Consider the following 16374-nt stretch of genomic DNA (forward strand, 5'->3'; position numbering starts at 1 on the left):
GCTTGCAATTGCAATATCACAAGCGATTGGGTATATCAATGGCCTTTTATAGGTCAGATGATAGCTATATCCAATGTGACGACAGTGCCCAGGTACTACATGCATGCACCATCCACCATTAAGCGCAAAACTTAACTACTGGCCGCAATCTGAACCAACTTGCTAAGGCTTACAACCTTCTCGCTGAAGGTTAGAATACTGCTGGTTCCCATGATATCCAGCATGGGCAGATCGGCCTTCAGCGTCTTTCCTAGCCACGTCCTAAATTCCGTAGCTACCAATGAGTCCACGCCGTTGGAGCTAATCGACTTGCCGGGGTCAATGTCATCGGCGGCCATTGATAGGAGCTTAGAAAGCTTGAGCCGGATTCCGTTCGAGACGATAGCAACAGCTTCCTCAACCTTTGTTGCTGCTGCCAGTTGAACCGGGACCAGCAGGATGGGGTCATCCTCGACAGCTTCAGTCGCGGTGCTCGTTTCGCTCTGAAGATGGCAGAACATGGGGAGATTCAGGTAGCTCGGCACAGGCATACGACGCTGCTTGTACATTCCAGCATTTGGCAATCCGGAAACAGTCTGGCTTGGTCCTGGGTATCGCTTATCGAGATGATACTCGAGGATCAAGTGAATCTCGTCCTCACGAATGGACTCCAGAACCGAAGAGATGGTGGGAATAGTCTTGAGGCGGGTCTTGTTCTCAGCGACGTAACCAACTGAGAGAATGCTGCCCAAGTCAATACTGGTTGCTGGGAGGCCGAGGAGGCGCCTGTGTATGGCCAATGCATCCTGGTACGTATTGCCCGCCGCATAATTTGCTTGGCTACGGTTGCCCAGAACACCTGTCGCAGATGAAAGGAGGAGGAAAAAGTCCATGCTTGTGGGCAGCAGCTTGTGGAGATTCCACGAACCCTGGAACTTGGGCCGCAATGCAGCTTGAAAGCTTTCGTAGGACATGTTCTCAAACATCGAGTCCTATGCCCTGATGTTAGCAGTCTTGTCTCCGAGAGGAGAATTAGTATGTTATTCTTTGGTCCTCACCTTTAAAACCATTGAGCCTTGAACACAGCCCTTGATCTCAGGCAATCTAGACTTGCAATCGTCAATGATCTTGGATAGCGCAGTCTCGTCGCTTACGTCGCAAGCGAAGACGTGGACATTGCAACCAGCTGCTTCCAGCTCATGTACCAGTTCCTGAGCAGATTCGCTCGCCGCTCCGGATCGGGAGATGAAGATGAGATACTTCGCTCCTCGGGACACCATCCATCGTGCGATACTTCGTCCTAAGCCTCCAAGGCCGCCCGCAAGGACGTATGAAGCGTTCTGGTCAAATTGCATTGGTGATGACTTCTCAGGCATAATCGGAACAATGTCAGCTGGGTTTGGCTTGAAGACAGTCTTTCCCATGCTCTTGCCGGACTGCAAAGAGCGGAATGCTGCCTCAATCTGCGTGTAGTTCAAGACCCGCGTAGGTTTGGCCAGCTTAACCTTGCCCTCGGCGAACAGCCGAACAGTCTCAGCAATGAGCTGTCCGAGCTTCTTCGGCTTGTAGTGCATGATGGTCGTCAGATCAACACTGGCCATGACTGTCTGGCGTAGGAGGGGGCTGAGGTCAATTCTTCCGTTTGCTTGAGCGTCCTTCTTACCGATCTCGATGAATCGGCCAAAAGGAGCGAGAACATCCCATGAAGCACGCAGCGCATCTCCCGAAAGCGAGTTCAGCACAACGTCGATGCCGCGGTTGTTTGTCATGCGCTTAATACCCTTGACAAAGGACAAATCTCGGCTGGAGAAGATATGGTCCTTCTTCACGCCATACTCGTTGATGAGCAGATCTCGCTTCTCCGGAGTAGACACGGTGGCAAAGATCTCTGCCCCGACGAGATTTGCTAGCTGGACAGCTGCTTGGCCAACACCTCCAGCCGCGGCATGAATGAGGACAGTCTCTCCCTCGGATAGGCGCGCAATGTCGTAGAGTCCGTGGAGAACTGTGGAATACACGCAGGGGAGACTGGCAGCGTCTTCGAAACTCACGGAATCTGGGAGCTTGACCACGGCATCCGCGCTTTGCCGTCCATAGGTCTTGAGACATCCACCATCCACAAGTCCGTTCATGTAGACGACTCTATCGCCGACCTGGACGTTGGTGACTTCGGAGCCAATGCGGGTGACGTAACCTGCCGCTTCGTTTCCAAGGCAGGCTGCGACATGTTCACCCATGGCGATCAGCACATCTCGGAAGTTGAGGCCGACAGCTCGGACTTCCACTTCCACCTCGTTTTCACCCATCGGGCGGGCCCAGACCGGGTCTGTGGCAAAGTGGAGGGCGCTCAATGATCCCGGAGAGGCCGTGTCCAGCATAACGGGTCGACCAGCCTCTCCAAGTGGTGTTTGCTTTGGGTCAGCTTCCGCAAAGTTGGAGTGGACAAAGCCGTTGACATCTTGAGCATCGATCAGACGGTTGGTCAGCAACTCATTATCCTTCAGGTAGTATTCGGCGTTTTTGCTTCCGTCGTCAACGTCGTCCACGAACTGATGCTTGAACACGGACAGGATGGACTCGATGAGAAGGTCGTCATCGGGTCGAGGCTCTGCTGCCGACATAGTGATCAGGTTGGGAGCGTCTAGGTCCCGCTCCCATCGAACGGTTCTGATGACACCAGTGATCATGTACTGTGCTGGATCTTCCTGAAAATCTCCCGAAACCCAGAGGACTCCATCACTAGTTGCGATGACATGATTAAGGTCGTTATATTGCTGTTCCGTGAAGTCGGCAAGAAGAGGCCGCTCCAAATCGATGAGGGAGATGCAAGTGTCGAGGATTAGCTCCTTGTCAGACAGATCCGATAGCCGAACTATGGAGCAGTTCTTGTATCCAAAGTCGTTCGCGATCCTCGATTGAAGAACAGTTGCCAGGTTTTCTGTTGCCATTGAGGAGATGATGTGTACCTTTCTGTTAGCATCTTGCACGCCAATGACCTCGTTGTTCTCAGCAACCATGATGCTCTGTCCTCTAATGTCGGCAACTTCACGATCTGTGAGAACCGTTGTGATTCCAGTGAATCCGGCTTGACGGAGTATGACATCCCACTCTCGCTCAGAGATGGACGGGCAGAACTTCCGGTTTGCCTCTACACTCAGCCACCAACCCTTGAGCTGACCGAATGACAGTGGAAGCCAGAGAAGATCTAGTCGAGAAATGAGTGCCTTACTTCGTCTCGAAAATCCTTTCTATACACATACCTTGACGGATACCCTCGTGCATCACCAGCTTGCCACCTGGCTTCAACAGTGATCGAAGGTTGGCCAGGACTTTCTCAAGATCCGCGGTGGCGTGGATGACGTTGCCAGCAAAGATGAAGTCATAGGTGCCTTGCTCAAAGCCTTGGTCCGAGGCTTCATTCTCGATGTTGAAGGTCTTGAATTCAAGCACGTTTCTCCATCTCTTGAACTTGTCCTTGGCCTTTTCGAAAAATGCTGACGAAACATCGGTATAAGTATACTTGGCAATGGCTGAGTCGTTTAAAAGTCTCTCTTCGTCGGCGGCTGATGGACCCAGGGCTTCCAACACGGGGGCGGATAGTGAACCTGTTCCGGCACCGATTTCCATGATATTGAGATTGACGTTGTTGTGGTGGACTATTTCCAGGTAAGCCTTCAAAAGAGCAGGCAGGTTTCCGGACTCCACCATATTTCTGTACAACTCATCGAGGATATTGTCTTGACCAAACATCAACTGCAGAGGATCGATCTCCTTCCTCATCACAGACGCCAGAGCCTTGCCTGTTCGAACAAGTAACCGACCATCCGCGTTGTACTCCTCGATCTGACTGAAGAGAGCCTCTCTCAGCGACTCACTCTCCATGTATCGTTTCCATTCGTCAATGTCAAGATGAGGCAGCAGTCCCTCGTGTAGATCTTCGCGAACCTTGCTGCACCATGCATAGTAATTCTTCAAGTGGCCTTCCAACCTATCCACAGGATAGTCCGTCAGGTCTTCCAGGGCAAGCATCACAAAGAGCACCGAGGCTAACTGTAGGCGCCTGACGTTCTGTCGATATTCTGCGTTCTCCTGGTCGGAAGCAAGCTTTGTCTTGAGTTCGGGCTGCTTGACGAGGTTGAGATCTGGCATCCACTCAATGATGTGGCACAGCTTCTTCGCCTCCGCGGAAGACACTTCTGATCCCAGGGATTTCCCCGACCATCCTCTGACTGCAATTCTTTCAGCGTTCGTCTTCTCATCCCAAATAGTGATGTCGCTGTGGAATTTCTGGAATCCCGTCAGCTTCGAGACACCGAATCCTCGGAATCGGTGCCCGGCATTGTTCTCAATGTCAGCAGAAATGCGAACATCCTTGATGAAAGTCGGCACCATGGGAGAATCTAAGGTGGTCTTGTCCGTGATATCAAGGACGCCTGTTTAATCACTCGTGTTAACGCAGTGCATGCAGTGTCGTCAAGAGTAATAGAGCAGCCTTTACGTACCAGCAATGAAGAGGTGCATCATGCTATCCAATGTTGACGGATGAATCATGTGAGGATGGAGAAAGTTCTTGGGCATGACCTTGGCAACATCCGGTACCGTAATGAACGATGACACTTCACCCTGGCCCTTGTTCACCACGACGCCTGATAAGTTCTGGAACAGAGGTCCGAAATGCAAACCCACGGTGTCCAGGTTGTCATAGTTGACGCTTGTGGGCGTGGTGCAGCGTTCGAGGCTGTCTTGAAGAAGCTTCTTCGATGCAAGTACCTCTGATGCATCCTCGAGGCCTTCGTCAATTGGTTCGGGAGAGACTTCATACTGTGTCTGGATGTAACCCGTGCAGTGCTCTACCCAGTTGTCTGCCACCGTGTTATAGCTGGTCACGGTCCATTTTCTCCAAATCTTGGACTTTTCAAGGCTGGATTCGTCCATGCCAACCATGGAGAACTTGACCTCAATGCCTTCCTTATTGTCGGGAACAATGAGAGCGCTTTTGATGGAGATGTCCCTGAGGTGAAAGCCGAGAAGCTTCAAGTCCGGTGAAGAGATTTGCCTGGAAGCTTCTATGGCCATGATGATGTATCCGACGCTGCGGCTCTAATTAGTTCCCTCCACTGCATTGCACACTCCCTTGTGGAAGACTTACCCTGGGTATACAATACTGCCAGTGACCTACAACATGTTAGCCTCTCTCAACCTGGGATGGCGCATTGCTCTATACTTACAACATGGTCTCTTAGCCAAGGTTGCTCAGAGATTCGAATAAAGTTGCGCCAAACTGGCTCTTCGGGGTTCCAATCAGGCACTGGAGCCCCAAACAGGTCGTGGCGCGGGTACTTGCGGAAGCGATAATTGCGGCTCAAGCGGCTTTCGTACCAAGTGGTCTGGCTATGGTTGAACACATAAGGTGGCAAATTGGCGAGCATAGAGGGACATTCGTCACTCGGGCTTGGAAGTGCTCCCTGGTTCACAAGAGCGAGGTCCACCACACTCCCGCGCGTGAACAAGTTGCCGACGGTTCTCAGCAGAGTCTCCGCACCTGGAGTGTTACGATCCAACACTGCATGGTAACCTATATCCTGAGTTTCGTTGGAGTGACTTGCAAGTGACTCCTTGATGGCGCTCCGAAGTGCTGAGTGCGGGCCAACCTCAACGATTTCTTGGATCACACTGTTGCTGGTGTTCACCCGCAGTGAACTTTTGGGGCTTTCCAGAGACATCTTCAGAAGAGCATCGGTGAACCTCACAGGCGATACTAGGTTGTCGACCCAATACTGAGCGGTGATGGTGCCCTCAAACCGAGTCCCTGTGACGCTGGAGTACATGTCCGCCCGAATGCCGGCTTCTGAGAGCTCCATGTCGCCCAGCAGGCTCAAGTATTCGTCTGCAACGGCCCTCATGTGTGATGAATGATAGGCTGTTTTGACTTTGAGTTTTCGGGCGAAGACATCCTTCTCATCTAGAGTCCTCTTCAACTCGTCAATCTTCGCAGTGTCCCCGGATATGGTGTGGTTCTTGGGGCTGTTGTAGCATGCCACTGTAAGTTCGCCTGGCAACTTGGAATCCACTTCATCGAGATACTCCCTCAATTCAGATGCCGCCAAGCCAACTGCGAGCATCGAACCACTGGTTGAAACTTTGCTTGAAACGTGGCCTCGGAAGTAGGCTACTTTCCACGCCGACTGCCTGCTAATCTTGCCTGCGCAATAGGCAGCTGCAATTTCGCCTGACGAATGGCCTACCACACGCGTTGGGCGCAGATTCCACGAGGACAGTAAGTCAACAAGAGCAACTTGGATGGCGTTGCAAGAGGGGTGAGCCAAGTGTGGCTTGTCAATCTGAGAACTATGTTGATCTTTCAAGAGCTCATCTGTTGAGTGTTAGCTGACAAGTTATATGTACTAGTGATAGATATGTAGCTCTGCATCCTCGCGTGCTACGTGCTGTGCAAGGTCGAGAGGAGGGAATGACTTACCATAAAGCGACCATGAGCTCCCCAGCTCCCGCATATACCGCGAAGCGCTCTCAAGGCTTTCTTTAAAGACAGAGAAGGCCAGCAGCTCCCGTCCCATTGCATACCACTGTGCTCCTTGACCAGTAAAGACGAAGCCGATACTGGGGGCTGCTCTTGTCCGTACTGGCTTCGCAAGGGATGATGACTCTGCTGCCAATGCCTTGGCAAGGTCAGCTACACTGCTGGCGAGGCAAAATGACCGCCATTGGAAGGCGGTCCGCTTTGCCGTCAGCGTATATGCAAGGTCCTGCAGGTAATTCTTCGTCTTGCTATGAGTTTCAGAGAGCAGTAGGTCTTTCAGGTAGGTGGCAAGGGAATGGGCATTTCTCTGAACTCCCTGCTCGTCGAACGACGAGATTGGAAAGATAAGGGGAGTGCGGCCTGCCGTAGAGTGACCATTCTCGCCGGCTTGACCGTTGGATGTACCCTCGGCAGTTCCATTACCGTTGGCGCCTTGACCATTGACATGTCCGCTAGCCCCGTTCGTTATGCTTCCGTTGAGATGATCTGGGTATGGCACGGTTTTGTGGAATCCCATCAACTTGTTCTCTTCAAGGTAGTGTCGTGCATCTTGCAGCACGACATGCCCGTTGGTACCCGAAAAGCCAAAAGAGTTGATGGAAACCTGTCTAAGGCCAGGCGAGGGCCACGGTGTCGGCTGCAAGGGCAGTCGGAGTCGCCATTTGTCAATGGGAATCTTTGGATTCACCTTCTCAAAGTTCGTGTTTGGTGGAATCATAGCAGACTCCAGCACCATCACGGACTTGATGATACCGGCGAGACCCGAGGCTCCTTCTGTATGTCCAATAGCCGACTTCACGGCTCCCACAATCAATGGTACCTCGCGGTTGGTGGTGTTGAACGAGTTGGCAATTGCTCGCGCCTCAATCGGATCACCGGCAGCAGTCCCTGTAGCATGAGCTTCAATGTAAGCCGTTTGTGCTATGTCCAGTCCTCCCCGCCTGTACACCTCACGGATCATCTGCTCCTGAGCAGCTGCACTGGGCAGCGTGATACCAGGTGTTCGTCCATCCTGATTGAGGCCAGTTGCACGCACGACAGCCCGGATAGTGTCACCATCTCGAAGAGCGGTAGACAATCGCTTGACGAGGACTGTAGCAACGCCTTCCCCTCGGGAGTATCCACTGGCGCGATGGTCAAAGCTGTAAGATTTTCCATCTCCCGCAAAGAACCCGTGGTGGTCCATGCCAAACCAGTCTGTGGGGAATGTGAATACGTTGACACCACAAATAACCGTCATGTCCGACTCGTGGTCTCGTAAGCTCTGAGCGCCCAGGTGGAAAGCTACCATGCTACTGGAGCAGGCAGTGTCCACTGTGAGACTCGGGCCTTTAAAGTCAAAGAACCAACTGATACGGCCCGAGAGAATGGAGTTACTTGTTCCCATTGGCTTGTATTTGAGCTTGATCTCGGGGTCGCTGTTCAGCAGCTGAAGGTAGTCATGATTGAAACCGCTGCTGAATACTGAGGTGTTTGATCCTACTGCTCTGTCCATAGGAATGCCAGCTGTCAAAGGTGTGTCAGTGAACGGTAGAATACTCGAGAGCGTAGCGCACGGTAACCGACCATTCTCTAGAGCATGATAGACATTCTCCATCAGCAGTCTCTGCTGCGGGTCCAGGGACATAACCTCGGATTTGGGTATTGAGAAGAACTGGTTATCGAATTCGGCTGGATCAGCAGCCATGAAGTGAGCACCTTTCACATGGAACTGTCCATTTTGTAAGCAACAATCATCCAGTTGTTTAGGGTGTTGAGCATTTGCTCACTGTTCCACCGTGCTCAACATCTGGATGGAAATGGCCGTCCATATTGAATCTGTTTTTGGGAACAGGTGTCATTGCGGACTTTCCGGTCATGAGCATCTTCCAGAAGTTTTCATTGTTGTCCCCCTCCTGGGGAAACTGGCATGCCATGCCAATAATGGCCAGAGGCTCCATGGTAGCCATCGCAAACTTTCGTCAATGTTATGATAAAGAGGCAATCAAGGACAGTATAATAGCATTAGATATTGATAATAGAAAGTCACAAAGGGCATATATAAGAAAACAGAGCTGGACATCCTCCTACGATGGTTACAAGTAATAAGCCGGGCAAATGGTCATTTGACAGCTTTGTCGTTAGTACATAGTTACTTAATACCGGCACAACAGGTAAATAGTCTCTCCAGACACTCGCAAAGCGAACAAAAGAACATCGACTTGGAACTAACACCTTTACAGAAGCACCCTAGTCAAACATTGCCTTGTTGTGGGTGTATAGTTTGGTGTGCGCGGGTTGGGAACTAAGCCTGCCCATGTGCAGTTTGCGTACGACTCTAAGGTCCCTTGTGTTGCGCGTTGGGTCCCTTGTACGCCCCCAGAGCCTTGATACCCGACCATTCCTTGAATCCTTGCACTAATCTCACAGTGGACTCTTAGGTAACGGTACTAGAACATACTCGTACATAGCAAGGAGAGGATTCAAGTATGGAGTATATGGGGTAACACATCTGGCCATTTCGGCCCGTTCCTTGCACGTCTAGAGCGCCTCAGTAAGCTTACAGCTGGGTATTTCAGGGGTATTGGCCACCAATACAATTGCCCAGTTGATTGCCTACGCCATTTCCATATTACGCTTGCACACGGCCGAAGTCCAAGGCTTTTCGGATCCGAGTTAGATTGCCGCATTGCGAAGCAAGCGGCGATCTTGCAACTTCTCGCTATCTTGGTATTGCTCATTTAACGCTGTAACAGCGAAACTACTCACCATGCTTGACGCCCTTTTGTTACGCCGCGTTATACGACGTACATATACCCAGAACGTTCGTGCATCGTTGCACATCTTTCACATGGATCCTTAGCCGGAAGTGGGTCAAGGAGAGAATGCAACTGCAGTCGAATACGGGGTACCGATGCAAGGAAGGATTTAGTACTGCACCCGCACCAGCTGTGGGTTACCACGCGGTGGATGGATGGGAGCCATGTCAGCACGCTGCAGTACTTGCATAAATGAAAGCAGCTCATAAGCTCGCCTGTTCAGATCTATTCGACTGCTCCTTCATATGCCATGCAGAGTAGAATCATGGCCTTTCTTCCGGTACCAGTGGCCATAGCCCTCTGGACTTTTGGAGGCTCGGCCAATTCCGATCCTTGGCTGCTGTCTACAGACCAGTTCCAGGGAAATCGCTATCAGAACTCTCCCTATGTGGCCAACGGATATTTTGGTCAACGGTTACCCGCCGAAGGGGTGGGCTACTGGATCTATCGGAATGAGTCTACCGGCGATTATCTTCTCAACTGTGAGTAATTGGTACCTCGTCTTATTCTTCCCCTCACTTCTCTGTGGAACGCTGCTGATAGCCTCGTGACAACGCAGCATGGCCGCTGGATCAGCCAAGGGCTACATTTGGAACTATTTCTGGATTTTGGGACGTTCAGCAGAATATCACGCACACCATTGTGCCAGAGAACTTGAAACGTGGAGGTGAATCCGTGATTAGTGGAATTCCGGACTGGACGGGGCTTACCGTCACCACGGAGAGCGGCGAGACGTACAAGCCCGGCGTCGACGCTTCGACCGTCACGGATTTCCACCAGTCGTTGTCAGTACGGGATGGAATCGTTCAGACCAATGTGACATGGAGCCCCCTCAGCGAAAACATTACATATCAACTCAACTACACGGTCCTTGCCCACCGGGCCAGACTCAACTTGGGCATCGTTCGCCTAGATCTCTCCGCCGACCGGGATGTGAGGCTCAAAATCACCGATATCTTGGATGGAGCAGGAGCCGTACGGGCCGATTTCCACGAAAAGTGGCTGGAGCCAGACTCAACAATCTGCACGAGCGTCAAGCCGTCTGGCATCGGGTATCTCACTGCATATGTGGTCTCCACGGTCAAATTCGAGAGCACCAGCAAGACTGGTTCGGAAGATTTGAGGCGGGCTTCCGAGACTAGGAGGGACGGCAGGGGTCATCCCTGGATCTCCACCAACAGTAGCACCATCTCACAAGTCTGGGACTGGGGCCTGAGGCGGGGAGATGCCCTAACAATCTACAAGTTCGTGGGCATTGCATCCAATAGCTCACTGGCGGCTGCGAGGGATGCGTCAGTCCTGGCAGGATCGACGGCATGGGACGATCTGATACTCGAGCACAGGCAGAAATGGGATGCCATATGGGAGGATGCCGATGTTGTGATTCCAGGCGATCAAGACCTGCAACGCCGCACACGCGCCTCGTTGTTCCATATCCTCACCAATCTGCTTCCGGAGGACGCGGGGCTTGATAACTCAATTTCAGTCAGTGGCTTGTCGAGCGATTCTTACGCCGGACTGATATTCTGGGATGCGGACCTGTGGATATATCCTTCGATTCTGTCTTTACATCCGCAGTTTGCCGCGGGCATCAACAACTATCGAGGGCGGCTTTCAAGCCAGGCCGTCGAAAATGCGCGGTACTACAACTTCTCTGGAGCTCTTTATCCGTGGACAAGTGGCCGATTTGGCAACTGTACGGGAACTGGGGTGTGCAAAGGCTATCAGTATCACATCAACAGCGATATTGCCTTGGCCCATTGGCACTACTATCAGCAAACAAACGACTTGGGATGGCTTGCGGAGAAAGGATGGCCGGTGATCAAAAGGGCAGCCGATATGTTTGCTGCGTATGTGGTCCGCAATGCTTCTAGCGGCAAATACGAAACCATTCAGCTGGGGGAACCGGTAAGTAAACCTCACACTGTTCTTCAACGTATGATCTCCTCTTGCTTACGAGAAGAATCTGCCAGGACGAATTTGCCTACAATATCAACAACGGCGCCTTTACCAATGTCGGGATCAAGCAGCTCCTGGGCAACTGGGCTCCCTCAGCCGCCCAGCGCTTGAATATCGAAGTCCCGAAGAACTGGTCTCATATTGCACAGAATATGTACCTTCCATATAACGAGAAAGAAAAGATCATCCTCGAATTTGACGGCATGGATGGAACGTGGATGACCAAACAGGCGAGCACGGGCTTGATTAATTACCCGCTGCAGTTTCATATCAGCGAGGAACAGGCACGTCAAGACGTTGAATACGTATGCTTCACTATCCAATCTCTCACGGTGTTGGATCGACGCTAATCGAAAATACTATTGCTCAGTATTCTTCCGTCAACACAGCAGATGGCCCTGCAATGACGTGGTCGATATACGCGATATCCGAAGCTCAGCTGCAGCAGAAAGGCTGTGCGGCTTATACTTATCTCCAGCGTTCCTCGGAGTCGTACATTCGCAGACCATTCTATCAATTCAGCGAGGCGCAGCTGGACAGTCAGCCACCAGGAGTTGAAAACCCAGCATTCATATTCGGACTCAATCCAGCATTTCCGTTTCTCACGGGCGCGGGGGGGTTCTTGCAGGTTTTGACTCACGGACTCACTGGAATGCGCCCAAGTGTAGACGCGTTTTATCTCGATCCCACGTTGCCGCCACAGCTATCTGACGGAATCGAAATCAAAGGGATGAAATGGCAAAACGCGAGTTTCAATGTGCTTATTGAACTGGTCAACACCACAATCACCCGACGACGGACGCCTTCAAGAGGGAAGGAATATGTGACCCTGGAGATACTGGGTGGGAATCCAGGGGCAAAGGAATATCGACTCCGCGAAGGAGAGTCCATTGTGGTTTCCACAAGGCGACCGGACATCAGTTACGGTCCGCGAGACTTGGCCTTATGCCGGCCAGTTGTGTCCGGCTCTGAATGGGTAGCGGGGAATTATCCCTACGCCGTAGTTGATGGGTCTAAATCGACAGCGTGGCAACCTGCCACTCCTGACGAGGCCTCCGTCATCATCGACATCGGAAAGCTGCAAGAAGTCTCGAAGGTCATGCTATTTTGGGGTGGCGTTCCGCCTGCTCAATTCAGCCTGTTTGGGGGCAAAGAACCGAAGAGTGACTTTGAGGAGCTGTCTCCGATTCAAAAGGTGGAGATATCAGCGCCTTACGATGCTCAAGATGCCCGAATTGTGAAAATCAGAGAGGGAAACTCAACGGCTGTTAAATTCCGCAAGTCGGTGCAGCTTCGATTCTTGAAGCTAACAATTGCTGGATCTTATGCCTCCGATGGGCTAGGAGCAACTGTGGCCGAAGTCCAAATTATAAAAGGAGGCCGTGGAAATGTTCATGACATGGAGGCGGGGGGCTTGATTCCCTTCTTTGCTGAAAGTCTATGGAGGATTCTCTCTTCTGCTGCTGCGCCTTGGTCTAAATAGTATCTCATCTACGCTAATTCTACCAACTCGGTTATCTTTTCTGCGATCTTTCGCATCTCGGCTTGTCCTCTTGGAAAGTCGTGTCCGAATGGATGATGGTGCTCTCGAACCGAATCCGGATTGCAGAGGCTGAGCAGGTTGAATCCCAGGTCGGCGTCAGTCTCTCCCAGACACCGAACGTGCAACGTTGGAATGTCGATAAGCGCACCATCCTTCGCGCCATCATATCTCGTCAAGGCGAGAGTTCCGTCTTCTGTCAGGAAATGTCTTCCATCAGCCAGAATGCCTGTTTGAACTGCCTTGATTTCCTTCTTTCGAGATTCGATGGCTTTTTCAGCTGCTTCTCTGCTATCTCCCTTGCGCACTCGCATGTTGGAGGGTCGCAAGTAGGTTGCCTGCAGTTCTTTGTTTAGCGCCGTGGTGTCGGCCGCGTCCTCCATGATCTTTTCCTCGCTCAAATAAAAGGCCTTGATGGGTGTTCCTCCATTTATGAAGATGGCAAATCGAAACAACGGCTCGCTTGGTCCTTTCTGACTATGCCGGATAATCGCCTGAGCTGCAAACGCTGCTCCTCCTGAGTAGCCCAATACGCCATCAAATCCCCCTTCTTCCTCGATGAGGTCCAGTAGATGCTCCTCAGCCTCTACAACGGAGGATGGAACCAGAGGGTTATAATAGGCATACTGAGGCAGATTGGAAAATTGTGTAGTATATACCGACCAATTACCTATGCGCTGTGAATACTGAAACACAATATACGTGAATATGCCGGAAGGGCTTGGCGGCTCACCTTCGGTATGAAGCTCGGTTCCTTGCACAAAGTCGAATGTGAAATCGTCTAATAGGCTGCGGAGTGCGGCAGTTTGAGCTTGAAAGATCTAACCATGCCCTCATGCAAGAGTTTAGCCCAGTCCACTAGTGCTTGTGTCGTATACTGAAGATGGTTCCTAGGAGAGAGTCACCTCATTGTTAGACCCTCGTCCATGTAAGCATAGAATCTTCATCTTGATGGAATGGAGGGTTAGAACTCGGCAGTAGGTGGTGTCGACACGATCGTGATAACCAACAATTACTTCCACATGGAGTAACACGAGAGGCGTTTGGTGGCAGGCGGATGGGTACATGTAATATCCTGCCAATACTTATGTCGTGTGCCGCATAAATCCCGGCCTTGAGTGTAGCATATATGTACGCTTCCTCTCACCCAACAAGCCACGGCGCTTCTTTTGCCGGATTCACAGCCTGCCGTTCGTGTGACTGTGGGTATTACCGCATGTGTATGTGTATATTCGGCTGATGCTGCAAAGTTCCTTCGCCCGCCCCAGCGCTAGTGATAAGGAATAGACCGAGCATCATCCCGACGGAGAGTGGTAGGTCGTCAATCAATTTCGGGTACAAGTACAAATCCTCCAAATATAGAGTGCCCCTGTAAACGAGTACATTCTGTTACTCGTGGACTGAAAGCTAGTGATGTCTCCTCACTTTTGACTGCTGATGCCATCTCTTTGTTTGCACGATGGATTCCGGGCATATTGCGTTCACTCTGTATGTGGGAGTTGTTGTTTTCTGTCTTTTCAAATTCATCTCCCATAGGATCAACAGAGCAGCCAGACAGAAGCGACTATCACAGGAACATGGCTGTCAACCTATTCGCATCAAGTATCCCCACAAGGATCCAATTTTGGGAATTGATGTTTTCATACGTAACGTCAAGGCAGTTTCCAAGCATAATTTTCTGGAAACCGTGACCAGACGACATGAAGAAGTTGGTGAGACTTATCAGCTTAATATGCTGGGCACAGTCGGTACGTTAGATGCAAAAAAAAAATGGTGGCCACATCTGCCCGTGCCTGCTGATCCTAAACACCTCGATGTTTCAGGCATCATGACGCGAGACGATGAAATCATCAAAACAATTCTCTCCACGCGTTTCAAAGACTACAATCTCCATGAGGAGCGAAAGAAAGCGCTGAAGCCACTGTTGGGACATGGAATCTTCAGCTCCGACGGGCTCTCTTGGGCTCATTCGCGCTCTCTTCTTCGACCTCAGTTTGCTCGTTCACAACTCATGGACTTGTCAATGCTGGAGAGCCATGTGAGTTGCCTGATGAAACTCATCCCGAATGGAAAGGAAATAGAACTCCAAGAGCTCCTTCTGCGCTTTACAATGGACATGGCCACCGACTTCCTGTTTGGAGAGTCAACCAATAGCTTGCTTGCAGACCAGGACGGCTACCACAGCAATTTGGAGGGCTTTGCAGAGTCCGTCCAGTATGCCCAAGACCGAATCGCGATGCACATGGCTTTGGGTAAATGGGCCTTGCTTAAGCCAGATCCGCAGTTCAAGCATCACGTCCGGGTGGTACACAAGTTTGTTGACGAGCTCGTCCACAAGGCTCTGCATGGCAATGACCAAGTTTCAAAAAAACAACCGTATATCCTGCTGAGAGCTTTAGTCGAGGACACCCAAGATCCGATCCGTATTCGGGATGAGGTGATAAATATTTTAATCGCTGGGCGTGATACCACTGCCAGTCTGATTAGTAACGTCTTTTTTCTCCTCTCGAAACGACCGGAACTGTGGTCAATGCTGCGAAACGAAGTATTGACGCAGTTCAAAGACCAGCCACCGGCATTCGAAGACATAACACAATGCAAATACATTCGTTATACTATCAATGAATGTGAGTTGTACCCCAAACACCTTGACTGATGGTTTCTATCCTCAGAGAAAGCGGCACGGTCGTACATGTTCCCCAGGCTAACAGAGCTTTCTTTTCCCTTGGTAGCATTGAGATTATTCCCTCCAGTTCCCATCAATTCGCGAGTCGCGAATTGTGATACAATCCTCCCAAGAGGAGGCGGGGTAGACGGGAAATCCCCTCTCTTCATCCCGAAAGGAACTCCAGTGATATATAATGTCTTTGGCCTGCATCGTCGACAGGATGTATATGGTCCTGATGCCGAAGAGTTTAAGCCATCACGGTGGGAATCCCTGCGATTGTCCTGGGAGTTCCTTCCATTTAATGGTGGTCCAAGGATTTGCATTGGCCGTAAGTGACTATTGTCATGATCTTCAAGACACCTTTACTGACGCAGGGATTCGCGTAGAGCAATTCGCTCTTATAGAAGCAAGCTATGTACTGATTCGGTTTCTGCAACTTTTCGAGACCATTGGGGCAAAAGACGATAGGCCGTGGCAAGAGAAGATTGCATTGACTGTTTCTAGTCGTAATGGAGTACGTGTCTCGTTCAATCGGGCAAAATAGCCTCAGGGCCTGTATGGTGGAAGCCCATCGTAGCATAAGGTAAGTATATATTACTCACCTACCTCAGTCTTTAGCATATTCAATAAACGGAGGTTCCTCGTAGTATGGAACAATGATGCCGCGTTCTCAACTCGCCCAACCGTTGCTTCAAACCTTTTGAAAGCCGTAAGGCAATTGCCTAAGAGACTATGTTAGAACGTGTTCATGAAGTCCGATACATGAAGCTATCGTGGTCCACACCGTTTCGATTTACTCACGTAGTTCATTCCGCCCTAGATGATTGATCCCCACGTAACCGTGTGGATGAGTTTCTGGAGAACACTGCTGGTAGAGTTGGGCAGCAGGCAG

General features: G+C 51.0%; 4 protein-coding genes across 4 annotated transcripts; 2 read left to right on the plus strand and 2 right to left on the minus strand.

Annotated features, from left to right (window-relative positions):
- Positions 1-131: 131 nt before the first annotated feature.
- Positions 132-8466, minus strand: CCMA1212_006601 (Compactin diketide synthase mokB; the record flags this gene model as incomplete). The annotated part of the gene is made up of 8 exons (XM_073703811.1): positions 132-971; positions 1038-3184; positions 3240-4412; positions 4482-5071; positions 5129-5154; positions 5208-6352; positions 6458-8228; positions 8287-8466. 8 exons carry the CDS (start codon positions 8464-8466, stop codon positions 132-134), a joined length of 7872 nt encoding a protein of 2623 aa, XP_073557763.1.
- A 1114-nt stretch (positions 8467-9580) lies between these two features.
- On the plus strand, positions 9581-12757 carry CCMA1212_006602 (Acid trehalase; the record flags this gene model as incomplete). Its single annotated transcript, XM_073703812.1, has 4 exons — positions 9581-9797; positions 9875-11223; positions 11289-11579; positions 11645-12757. 4 exons carry the CDS (start codon positions 9581-9583, stop codon positions 12755-12757), a joined length of 2970 nt encoding a protein of 989 aa, XP_073557764.1.
- Positions 12758-12765: 8 nt separating this feature from the next.
- Positions 12766-13724, minus strand: CCMA1212_006603 (uncharacterized protein; the record flags this gene model as incomplete). The annotated part of the gene is made up of 2 exons (XM_073703813.1): positions 12766-13603; positions 13720-13724. The coding sequence occupies 2 exons, from the start codon at positions 13722-13724 to the stop codon at positions 12766-12768; spliced, it is 843 nt and encodes a 280-aa protein (XP_073557765.1).
- A 549-nt stretch (positions 13725-14273) lies between these two features.
- On the plus strand, positions 14274-16026 carry CCMA1212_006604 (Cytochrome P450 52A5; the record flags this gene model as incomplete). Its single annotated transcript, XM_073703814.1, has 3 exons — positions 14274-15441; positions 15568-15810; positions 15857-16026. The coding sequence occupies 3 exons, from the start codon at positions 14274-14276 to the stop codon at positions 16024-16026; spliced, it is 1581 nt and encodes a 526-aa protein (XP_073557758.1).
- Between the last annotated feature and the right edge of the window lie 348 nt (positions 16027-16374).

Source organism: Trichoderma ghanense (assembly GCF_004382785.1).
Source record: "Trichoderma ghanense strain CCMA-1212 chromosome Unknown scaffold_7, whole genome shotgun sequence".
Lineage (NCBI taxonomy): Eukaryota > Fungi > Ascomycota > Sordariomycetes > Hypocreales > Hypocreaceae > Trichoderma > Trichoderma ghanense.